Genomic DNA, 12,394 nt, shown 5'->3' with positions numbered 1-12,394 from the left:
TTATTGGAGAACTACCCTGTGCTGCCCAATGCTCCAACCATCACACATTCCTGTTGGTGCCTGCTACTGCCATGTCTGACATCAGTTCAAGGGTATTCAAGGTAATGCTTCCCCATCACTGCCACAGAAAAGAAGTGTTTGCGTCTGTAACCTTTGTAATATTTTTGCCTTTTAACATTTAAAAAAACAGATCCACACGCAAGCCTGTGGTGTCAGACCCTGTAACTCCCTGGGAGTGAACGTCCGACTGCTGCTGGGCCCTGTGCCTGTTGTTGTTCATAAGCCTCTTAAACTATTCTTGCTACCCTTGGTGGCCGCAGAGCCCCATGAGTGATTTTACAGCCTGGCTGTTACTTCAGGGCCATTGGTGATCCTATATGCATTACCTTTGATCACATGCTGTCCTGTCAGATTTTGCTCTGATGCAAGTCATCATGCCTGCATGGCCCCAATTAGAGTCAGTTGTACACTTTTTATTTCAAGGCACTTGGGAAATGTTCCCTGGAACACTGTAAATCAAATGTTAATTACTATTTAAAAAATATTAGTCCTATATCAAACCTCTGGGTAAACCCCTTTTGATTTGTAATCTAATTTCGGTAAACGGATCAAGAGGACATGGGTTTCAAGACTGAGCTGGAAAGCACTGGCATTCAGAGGTGCTTTCCATGACTTGTCGTGCAGACATCCAGCTGCCCTCCTGGTGCACTTCCCAGCTCTGCCCTTCCAACAGAAGGAGCACCTTCAAGCCCTTACCATTTCTTTTTGGCAGGGCAACTTGTTCTCTCTTTTCCTCTTGTATTTTTTTTAATCCATCCTCAGTGATGCTGGTGGGTCTGCAGACTTGTGGACTTATCCTTGCTCAGTCTCCAAGCTCTGCACTAGACATTGGAAATTAAGTGGTGATTTCTTTGGTTTATTGTTGCTGCTGAGAGAGAAGGAGATAAAACTGGTGCTTCATTTATTTACATTAAAATAAGAATCAGACAGGGACCCAGCTGCAGTAACAGAACTCAGCCTTGGTGCCAAACGTGCACGTATTTCTGCCATGCAGTTTGTACGTCAAGTTGAAACAATGGAGAGAAATATCTTTTATCCTTGTTTTCATTTTTATTTTAAAGCTAGGCAATGTGAATTCTACAATTTACCACACCACGAAGCGCGCAATCCTTTCCAGCATATTACACAATGTGACAGGTTTATTACACAGCCCTTCCCTTTGTGAAGAGAGCAAGCTTTGCTCCCATAAAGATGGGCTTGCTTGTGCTGCTTGGATGGGATTTGTTCTATGGGTTTATGGTGCATTTGAAGCCCCGAGAGTATCTTGCATGTCCAAATGACAAGTGCACTGTTTTGGCCCCAGTTTAGGAAAGTAATTAGTGCCTGTTCTCACTCATTGGAATTAAAGCAGAAAGATCAATATAATGATTGTGTATTTTATGCAGTGGAAAAACACTTATTAGAGTGGCTGGTTTTGCACTGTGTTATTACCCCTCTCTTTTGTGTCATATTTTGATGGATTTGCCTTAATTTCAGTTGTAATTTTCTTGGGTCATGAGCATTATCTCTATTGGCTGTAATGTGCTATTCACTCTAATGGCAGTATATTAAAAATTAAAAAATCATTTATCTCTGCGTACTGCAGAGCAATGTGGGGCTGAGAAGGGGGACAAGGGGAGCCATCATGGACATAGGTTCTCAAGTGGTATTTGTAACCAGCTGGGGAGGGAACAAATGTCCCGTTCCTTTGGAGTCCCAGTCTGCATGCTGTGTCCAGAGCCAAATGCTTGTTTAACACGAGAGCTCACAGCCAGATGCATACTGGGGTTTGTACTGCAGCAGCTGGAAACTTTCTCTAAGCATACTAGAGCAGCAACCTCATCCACACATGTGCAGAATACTTCATCAAAGACTATTAGCATGTGGGGGACAGTTTCCTCTGTCTGTGACTTGCTTCTAGATTGTGGGCTCCTCTCCAGTTAGCTCCTGGTTCAGAGGCTTCTACGTAGCTAGGAGAGGAGGGACAAACTACTGGGAATATTCAAGTCCTGGAAAGAGCATGGAAAGTGTTGGAAAGATGATCTGTGGGCATGTCTGTGTGTGCTACTTCTGTAAGGAAGGCAGTAAGGTTCTTTGCACCTCTGTCTTCATAGGGCATTATTTTGCCCAGGCAGGGATCCAAAGTGCATCCTTTGAGATGGAGAACAGTGTGCTGATCTCCCTGGGAGCTGTCTTCTGCAGAGCTGTCTGGGATCTGCTGGGAATCTGTTCTCCATTTTGGGTAGTAGGAGTGAGTCACCTTTTTCAGTGGTGAGGAAAGGAAGGAGGATCTCGAGGGAGCCAGCCATGTGTAAAGCAAGAGCTGCCAGTGGGTTGGGCTATGCTTATTTATCCCTGTTGGATGTATTTTTTTTCTAAAATTTGATACTTTCTTACCTCTGCAAAAACATAATAATATGAAACATCTAGTTAAAATGAGATGCATGAAACAGCCCAGAGTACTGTCTGTCTAGCGTTGCGCATCTCCAGCAGATGTAAGTCATGGTATAGTCTGAATTCCTGCTGAGTCCTCTGCCAAAACTGAGGGAGAAGTGAATGGGTGAAAGAGTATGTTTGAGGACTCAGCAGCCTTTCTCAGGAGACAGCAGTAACTTGACAGTAGTAATTATACACTTAAGAAAAGCATCCCTATTTTTCTCTCTGCAGGCAATTGGCCAAAAGTCTTGGTCAGGCCGGGGAGATTGAGCCAGAAACGGAAGGGATCCTGATGGAGTATGGTGTGGATTTCTCTGACTTTCCCTCTGAAGCCCTGGAGTGTCTTCCTCAGAACCTGCCCTGGGTTATTTCACCAGGAGAGCTAGCCAAAAGAAGAGATTTAAGGTAACAACAAAAAGTGTGGTCTGACACTCTTTCTTGGGTTGGTACAGAGTTGTGCTATTTTGTTTTGCATTCATCACACTTTGAAGGGGCACTGACTTCATTATGTGCACCATATTACATGTTACCTGTGCCTGCATGGAAAGAAACAGCTTTTGAAAGTGTCTGCAAATTCATTATTTGGAGAAGTATTTTGTAAGGCAAAGAGGCTTTTTCTCAAAAGAGCTATTGAAAACCGAAAATTTGGTGTTTGGCACCTAATCTGAAAGCTTTATGTTTTTGTCTGGAATGTATTACGATTTTAGTGGTAGTTTTATAGCAGAGATTTTCTGAATGCCTGGCAGATCAAATGATCTTGGGCATTGTTACTTTGAAACTTAAGCACAGGTAGAGACTGTCCTGTGTTTTCCTGTCTAGTCTCAATGTTTTCCTGTTCTGAAGGACTGGTGTTGTGTGGAGTTTATGACAGCTCTTAATCAGGTTAGCAGCTGGCAAATGCAGTCCCTCCCTGGCAAATCTGTGCTGTCCCCCTCCTCACATTAGCCATCCCTGCAACTTAGCGGTGCTCCTGCCAGCTTTTGGGAACTCCATAGTCTGTTGGGTGATGGACACTCTGTCGTTGCCGGACTACTCAAAACTAGTGGACTTGCTACACTTCAGAAAGTCATGTTTCTGATACGTCTTTACTAGAAAAGATATAAAGACAAAATTAAAATAATTTGTTTACAACCTCACTTTACAATAAAGGAAGGTGCAAGAAAGCAAAACAATAAATTATTAATATGATAATGTTGTGTTCAACTTCCGCCTTTGCTTGTGCTAGAGCATCCTGTCTCAGTTGGAAGATTCGTTGCTTTCCTGGATATTGCTGTGTTGAAACAGGCCTATGAGCCTGACTCTTCAAGACACTGCACTGGTACAAGCACCTAATCCTGCACTGTAGCCTGCAACTTCCTTACTGCTTCAGCTTCACTGGATTTCGTTCCCTTACAATGGAATAATTCAGGGAGGCTCACAATCCTGATTGACTAGTGGTAACATTCAGATGCCAGATCCAAACTGTAGGCTTCAACTAGCTTAAAAAAAAATTAAAAATTCTAAAGATCCTGAATGCTGCAGTTCAGAAATCACTGGAAAGTGCTTATTTTTATAGTCTTGACTACATTTCAGTAGCATTCTCTGTTTCTTCTGACACAAGTTCTTTCAAGCAGATAAAGAGCTTGACCTGTCTCCAGTCAGACAATCAGTTTTGGAAACTAATTCCAAGTGCATTTCTTGTTTTACTGCTGAATTATTACACTGGGACTTATCAAGGTGATAACACTTTTTCAGTTAAGCTATTTAAATCCTTCTCTGCCCCTTCCTGACCACTGTGCACACTACAAAGTAGATTTCATTTTGATCCTCTCAAATATAAACATTTAACAGTCAGAGTTTTTAAGACAATTATTTGGGCTTAATATACTAATCCTTTTAATGTCAACTGCCACATGGCTAACTAGTTTGTGGTCTAAACACATATGGAGATAGCATGAGACTTCTAGTTATGGAAAGTAAAATACAGATGAGTCTTCTTTTCTGTTTCCTAACAGTGAGAGGTTTGTCTACCCAGAAAAAGATGACTTTTATTAATACAGATAGCGTGACTCATAGATGAGTAGAGTCCTGCAGTTGGAGGCCTGGCTGCCATCTCTCCTGGTCTTACCCATCAGACTTTGAGAGTCACATGTCCCAGGGTAGCTCAGCTTTATTTTGATATTAAGTAATAGTTTTCATACAGTTGGCAATAAGTGTGTTGTGGTCTGCAGTGTTGTACAAATACCTGGTACACACTGGCCCAGCCTGGCATCTGAAGGAAGACATCTGAACCTGAGTATCTGGTCTGGTTGCACATGGGAGTTGTGTCTTGTTTTTCCAGGGGAACTTGTGCTGTGTTCAGTGACACCTGCCTCTGTGAGTGCCTGTGTTCAGTGACACTCTGTGAGTGCCTGTCTTTGCTGTACTTTGTGCATGTTGATCCCTCAGGCTCCCCAGAGAGCCCTGTAGTCTCAGAGTACACTAAGGTAAATTACAGTGAAATAAAAACTCACCTTTTCTCCTGAAATTGCTATGTTAGCACTTCTAAACAGCTCATCCTAATTCAGTTTACACATTGCCCACCTGTCAAACACATACTAAGAGTCTGGCTTACAATACTTTCATCTCTAGTAAATCCTCTCTAGTTCTGTTAGCACAGTGCTCTAAATTTTACAGTGTCACACATTAGCTTTTGAGATTTGGAGCCAAGACCTAAGCAAAGTCTTGGGTTTTGGGGCATTTCCTCTGAGATAACTTTTCCTTGTTTCCTTTCATCATGGTAACTGACCCTGTCCTCCTCTGTGTTCTGCTAACTAGTGTCCCGAGTGTGGTCAGGTCTGTTTGTGTATATAGCAGGGAGGCAGAGGTTCTACACTGGAGGCGTTTGTTGAATGTGGTTTTAGGTGAAAGTGAGACAATGTTTCACCAAGCTGCTGAGGCTGGGCAAGAGGAGGGAAAGATACTTTGTCCATGCCATCTTGTAAATAATGTTCCTTGATCTTCCTGAGGGTCTTTCAGTTTTACAGGAAGCCTGTTCTTGCCATGCATAGTCTGTTTGGATAGCAACTGTGATCTCACCTACGGAGCCTCTGCGAATTGCTTCCAAGACATCTTTCTTTTTTTTTCTCATTTCTCCAGTAATGGCTCACAAGAAAAGGTTTACATAATATTTTAATATTACTTAGGGCAGAAAAGATCCAAACCTCGTGGATAGCTTTGAAATCTTTTAGCTGATACAAGTCTCTGCACTGCCACTGAGCACAGTTTTGCCATGGACACCTGCTTTTTAGCTCCCTGGGTTTATCTGTTTGTAAAATTAGGCAAGTATTTTCATGGGTACTCCCAGCTTATTTGTTTGCAAAGAGCACCAGAAACTTTTAATGAAAAGCACTAGGCAAGTATTAGGTGTTGGCATTGCATACTGCAGTTGTATTTTATAGAGTGTATGAAATTTCATAAGGTATCAGAATAGTGTGGTTAAGGAAACTTCCCTTCCTGAGACTTTAAATGTGATAATGCAGATAGGACCAGAGTTCTCATTTTATTATTCAGGTTGACTGGAATTGGTATTTTTTCATTAGAAGTTTAAAAAGTGTTTGGTTTCTGCTTTTAGAGAAACACTGCAGCATTAGTGTCATAGAGACAAATTTTGATGGGTGCAAAGTTTCAACTGTTTTCTGGTCTTTTCCAGTATTTCAATATGTAATTTTCATTTCCTTGTTTGCTTTGCACTTATTATTTCAATGGTGTGGGACAAAATATAGCCCTTGAGCAGAAGAGGGATCAGGGCAAAGAAGGAAATGTAAATTTTGGAGGTAGGTGCAGGAGACATGGGCTGGAAGAGGAGGCAATTTGAAGAGGTGTAGCCAGGAATCTAAGAAACCCAAAAGCTATTTCTAAGACTCATTGCAAATGTTTCTAATTTCATTCATATCTTTTTGTTTCCTTTACTGCTTAACTGGGACAAGAAACTAAAGCCAGGAAAGTCCGATTATAGTGGGAAACAAAAACCTAAATATTGGAGAGAGAAAAAAGGATGTTCTTTGCAAAGCAGTTCTGCCTTTTGCTTGTCTCCCATTGTTGGTGTTACTGTGGAAAATGTATAACATCACTCTTTTGGAAAGCACTAGAACCTGTTCAAGCAGAGATGGTTTATACAGTCTAACATGGAAGAACTTGAGGATATCTATTTCTTTACCATTTTTACTAATAATAAGTGAGCCTGTTGACCTCCGCTGGACTATTACAAATGTGAAACTTGGCACTCAAAATTGCTTGCTCTAAATTTTCCAGTTGCTTTCTCTTTTTCCATTTGATGTCATCCTGCCAACTAGTTATTTTATTATTATAAACAGGACATTGTATTCACTTTTAAGAAGAAATATGAAGCTGAAGGTAAAATTACAAACTGCAGTTCCTCAGCTGGCAAAATACAAAACAATGAGCTAAAAATACTGAGCAGAGAAAGGGTGCTGCAGCAAGAAACTCCGAAATGTCTACAAGATGGATGTGATCTGAGGAGCAGAAACTGACTGACTTCAGCTTAGCAGCCCTGAACTCCTGAGAAATCACCAAATGGTTCAGGTTGCAAGGCTCCTCTGGATCCCCTTGCTCAAAGCAGGGTCAACTAGAGCAGGCTGCTGAGGTCTGTGTCCATTTGGGGTTTGGATAGCTCCAAAGACGGGGGATTCCACAACCCTTCTTAGGAATGCCTGCTGGGGTTCAGTTACCCTTACAATAGAAACATGGGTGGTTTTTACCTTTAAATGGATTCTCCTGTTGATGGATACAACTGAGAAGAGTCTGGCTCTGTCTTCTTTACTCCCTGTCATAAGGTATATTTTCACATTGATAAGATCTGTCTGCATGAGCCTTCTGTTCTTGAAACTGCTCTGCCACAGCTCTCTCTGCCTCTCCTGTAGGTTGGATGCTCCAATTCCTTATCATAATTGAGGCCCTTCAGCAGCCTTGCACCAGTATGTTGATGTCTTCCTGCTACTAGGCAGCCCAGAACGGGATGCAGGACTCCAGCTGTGGTCTCACCAGTGCCAAGTAAAGGGGAATGATTGAAGTACCACATTTCTTGACCTGCTGGCAGCACTCTTCCTAATGCAGCCCAGGAGGCTGTTGACCACCTTTGCTACAATGGCATGTTGTTGGTTCATGTTCAACTTGTCCAGCTGCTTTCCAGCTGGCTGGTCTCCAGGCTGTACTGGTGCATGGGGAATTCCTCTCCATATGCAGGACTTTGCTTTTCCCTTTGAGCTTCATGGGATTCCCATCAGCCCATTTCTCTGCTGAAGGCCCTCTGAATGACAGCATAACTGTTCAATGATCCCATGAGGCTAAAAGGCCTGGAGGTCATCAGATCGGCAGACAGTGAGGATCCACTGCATTGGCAGGAGACAATTAATGCTCACTTGCTTCCATTGCAGGGCAGAGTTCATGCACTTTGTTCTTGCAGGCAAAAAGCTCTAATTGCATCTTGGTATTTCAGCATGTGACCTCAATTGCAGCTGACCTAAAGCTATCCAAGTTGTTGAAGGCTAAATTGTAATTTTGGCTGCCCATTCAAAAATGTAGCATCCTTCCTTTGGTTGATAATGGAGAAAGAGTGGAGGTGCTGTGTCTTTGTGTCCACTGTGGAGGTAAGCTCTGTAGCACTGTCTGTGAGTGGAAAGCACTGGCAGCAGGACAGTACCTGCACTGCAGTTCTGCCCACTATTCAGCTGTAACTTTCTTGAGTAAAGATTTGACAGCATGCTCTTTGGTGTAGATGCCTGAGGGCATTATTGGCTGATAACATTAGAGGTGATGGTAAAAATGGCAACTTTGAGCTGTGCAAGGGGTGTTGGAGGAAAGCAGTTAGCCTCTGAAACAGATGTCTTTTCAAGGCAGGTGGACAACTTCAGTTAGAAATGAGTGCAAGTCAGATAAAACATCATTAAATAGCTTGTTTCCTGGAGATTTTCCACTACAAAAAGCTGGTGTTAAGTAGAGCAAGACTTACTCAGCTATAATAGGATATGTGAAAATGCTCTGGTTTCTGATGGAAACTGAGAAATGACCTGTTTAGCAAATGTATAAGCAACATTGCTACAGACCTGACTGTTGTCTTGGCATGGAGCGGAGACACAAACAGAGCCAGATTATGATCTCTGCTCTCTCACTGAGCTGTTCTGTGACTAATTAAATGTTTTCTGGAGGGAGATACAAGGCCTACAAAGGATTACTCGGTGGTGTTTAAGGATATCAGATCAAGTCCCTCTCTAACAGAATTGGTTCCAGAAGATGCTGATGGTGGCTGTATCTGCTCTGGGTCCTTCTGCTGTCCAGACAGTCTGGGGAATGGTACTCTTCTTGGTGAGGAGAATTTTGCGTTAGCTCCATCCTCACCCATTAGCTGAGTAAGTAAAATTCTGAATAAATATGGTGCTGCTGTCAAAGTGATGTGTTTCAGCTCCTTGCTTCTGGTTGGCTTCTTTGGGTCCTCCTCTCTGTTTTCATAACATTTTCTACTACACTATAGCTACAGCAGTTGTGGTGACATTTGTACAAAATGATGCATGGTCTTTGCTCTCAGATGCTGTTGTTACCAGTGGCTGGTGTACATAGACACGCTGGCAACTTCACTGATGTTTTTCCTTACAGGAAGGTACGTGTGGTCATTGGAAGTGCAGCTTCAAGTGGAATTGGTAGTGTGTAGTTGGACAGGATTATTGCGTTCAGATCTTGTAGGCTTGCTTAGTTAAGAATCTCTTCAGTTGTGGAAAACAGTAATAACTTTTGTGACTAGTTTGTTATACATACAGTCTTTTTCCTGTCTGGCTGCCTGTTTTAGGAGAAAAATAACAGAGGGAGATGAAGATAAAATCTTAAATAAGTTTGAGAACAAGTCCATTTCTTACTGGATTCTACTAGATCACAAAGTGGGCTTTTGATGAGCAGAAGGAAGTGCCTGATCATCTCATGTTTATGTATGTTAAGCGGGCCCAGTTCAGGTGTGCCGAATACTGCCTCTTGCCTTAATATCACAGTACTTTGCTGGTGCTCCTTTCTTGCTAGAGAGGCATGGTGGTAGATGGGAGATGAAGGATCCAAGTCCTGATATCAACCCAGATATCTGTCTCTGATACTGTAGATGAAGAAACCTAGAGCTTCTTTAGTAGGTGCAATGGGCTGACCCTGGCTAGTCACCAGTGCCCACCAAAGACACTCTTATCACTCTCATCCTCAGCTGGGCAGGGGATAGAAAATATAACAAAAGGCCCATGGGTCAGGATAAGGCCAGGGAGAGATCACTCAGCAATTACTCTCGTAGGCAAAACAGACTCAACTTGGGCAAATTAGTTTATTACCAATCAAATCAGAGTAGGATAATGAGAAATAAAGTCTTAAATGCAAATCTTAAATACACCTTCTACCCATCCCTTCCTTCTTCCCAGGCTCAACTTTACCCCTGATTTTCTCTACCTCCTACCCTCCAGCGGCACATGGGGACAGGAATGATGGTTGCAGTCAGTTCACCACATGTTGTCTCTGCTGCTCCTTCCTCCTCAGGGTTGTACTCATCACACTCTTCCCCTGCTCAGAGGGGGGTCTCTCCCATGGCAGACAGTTCTTCACAAGCTTCTCCAGTGTGAGTCCTTCCCATGGGCTGCAGTTCTTTACAAACTGCTCCAGCATGTGTCCTTCAGGAACAGACTGCTCCAGTGTGGGTCCGCTATGAGGTCACAAGTCCTGCAGCAAACCTGCTTCAGTGTGGGCTCAGTGGGGCCACAGGTCATGTCAGGAGCTTGCTCCAGCATGGGATTCCCACAGGGTCACAGCCTCCTTTGGGCATCCCCCTGCTCCACTGTGGTGTCCTCCATGGGGCAGCCTACCTCACTGTGGTCTGCACTATGAGCTTCAGGGGAATCTCTGCCCTAGTGCTTGGAGCACCTCCTGCTGTCCTGCACTGACCTTAGTGTCTGCAGGGCTGTTTCTTTTATATATTGTCACTCTTCCCTCTAGCTGCAATTGCTCCTGCACAGGAATATCCCACCCTTCTTAAAGATTTTATCCCAGAGGTGCTACCACTGTCACTGGCTCGACCTTGGCTAGCAGTGGGTCTGTCTTGGAGCCAACTGGCAATTTCTCAGCACTACCCCTGTAGTGTGTTGTCCTGTCCTCACCCCCCCAAACCTTGCCACACAAATCCAGTACTGTAGGTAATGCAGTATATCCCCACTGAGGAATTTCAGGGCTGATCACTGATCACTAGGTCAGGCTGGTTGTTGCAAGGAGCAACATTTTCCTTGTGGCTTCAGTCTGATGAAATGGTCTGAAGCATGCTCTGACCCTGTCCATCTGCCCTGATGGTTTTTGATGATTGGATCTTTGTTCCCAGGTTATTCTCAGATCCTCGCTCTCTAAAAACAACAAAAAAAACACACCATAATATAGATGGCACACATGCAGGTGTACGAGGCAGGGTTGTACTGGAGGTATTGGATTAGAAGTGGGGTGGTCTGGAAAAAACTAATACAAATAATTCTGAGAGGTGAGGGATTGATTTACAAGGAAGGATTAACTGTTCAATATGAATCTGCCAACACTGAAACTAGAAGTTTGTGAAAGGTAGTAGGTGATAGTTAAAATATGTGGACCAAAACAAAAAAAAATGAGAATCATCTAAGGTTGTGGGAGGATAGAAGGGGGCGTTATGAGGACAAATAAGGTAAAAGGAGGAAACCTTCCTGTCCAACCTAAATAGACTGTAACTTAGACTAAAGTAAGTACTAGAAACTCCATCACTAAAGATGCTTAATACTATCCTGGAGAAAGTCCTTGTGAATGTATTTTCATGAGTAGTCTGGCTTTGACCTATGCAGATTGGATGACCTAATGTCTCTTCCATTTCTAGCTTTGTGCATCTATGATTAAAGTAGTTTATACAATGCAAGCACATTTTCAATTACACTCCACTTTTTAGTGTGGGATGGTGGTGCAGAGACCTTGTTATATTTGTGGCACAATTCCAGCATGACTTGTAGGAAATACTGCTGGTACTTGGTCTCTCAGGGAGTTTGATCTTGTTTTTATATATGTTAGCTTTTCAAGCCATTTAGGTATGTTACAAGACTGCAGTGCTCTCTCTCTCCCCCCCCCCTTATTCTTACTCAGAGGTCATAAACATATAGAGGGAATAATTGATTCTGGTTCGGCAATCCAGTGAGCAGTCCATGGTGAAAATGTAAATGTTTTTTTGTTGTAGATGTGTAATACATCAGGAGTCATTGTAAGATGTTCTCTTGGACCAAGGTCTGTTTTCTGAACCAGAACAGGACATTAGCTAAAACATAAACACAGAGAAATTAAAGAGAACAGTACTGGCTTGATGTAGAAAGTTGGGTTTTCAACGCACACTGGATTTTTGTGGAGCTTAAAACAATCAGTGTTTGGAGGGGGCAGTTTTCGCTTCAAGGTATTTTATAATTTTGGTTCATTTTGAAGTTCAGGCACCATGAAAAAGGAGATTTCTGGTGTGTCAAGTATCTTTGTTGGCATGTTACAGGGCATTTGGAGTGCCCTTAAGAGATTTGTCAGGGTACTTCTATTGCAGGCGTATTTTAAAAGTATATTCCTTTTAAGAATCTGTTTTGGAAGCAGCCACTCTGGGTTTTTAACTAAAACCTGCCAGCGTCAAGTGTGACAAATGTGGTAGACACTACATGTAATAGATGTCTCTAGGGGTGGGATGTTGAAGTCTCAAAAATGTTCAGGCACTGATTGTTCTCTGAAATTTCTCTCACAGAAAGAATACTTCATCCCTATTTGAGTCATGAACATCAGTGAAATTGGTCCCGTGCTTACTGGCACTTTATAATAAACCTGCATAGACACTGTGGTAGAGCTGGGTTTACTTGTGATTGAAGAACGAGATTGATTTTTGTGGTTG

At 42.7% G+C, this 12,394-nt stretch overlaps 1 protein-coding gene across 3 annotated transcripts in view; it reads left to right on the top strand.

Moving 5' to 3' along the window:
- The window catches only part of DIS3L2 (DIS3 like 3'-5' exoribonuclease 2), a 199,849-nt gene that overhangs the window by 80,965 nt on the left and 106,490 nt on the right, over positions 1 to 12,394 (top strand). For all 3 annotated transcript variants that reach the window (XM_062625978.1, XM_062625976.1, XM_062625975.1), the window contains one exon: positions 2,707 to 2,880. In XM_062625978.1, the coding sequence (XP_062481962.1) occupies positions 2,707 to 2,880 (174 nt within the window). The remainder of the gene's footprint in view (positions 1 to 2,706; positions 2,881 to 12,394) is intronic.

This window comes from Pezoporus occidentalis, unplaced genomic scaffold, assembly GCF_034315485.1.
Source record: "Pezoporus occidentalis ecotype Australia unplaced genomic scaffold, CSIRO_AGI_Poc_V1 ctg285, whole genome shotgun sequence".
Lineage (NCBI taxonomy): Eukaryota > Metazoa > Chordata > Aves > Psittaciformes > Psittacidae > Pezoporus > Pezoporus occidentalis.
This window is presented reverse-complemented; position numbering and strand designations above follow the sequence as displayed.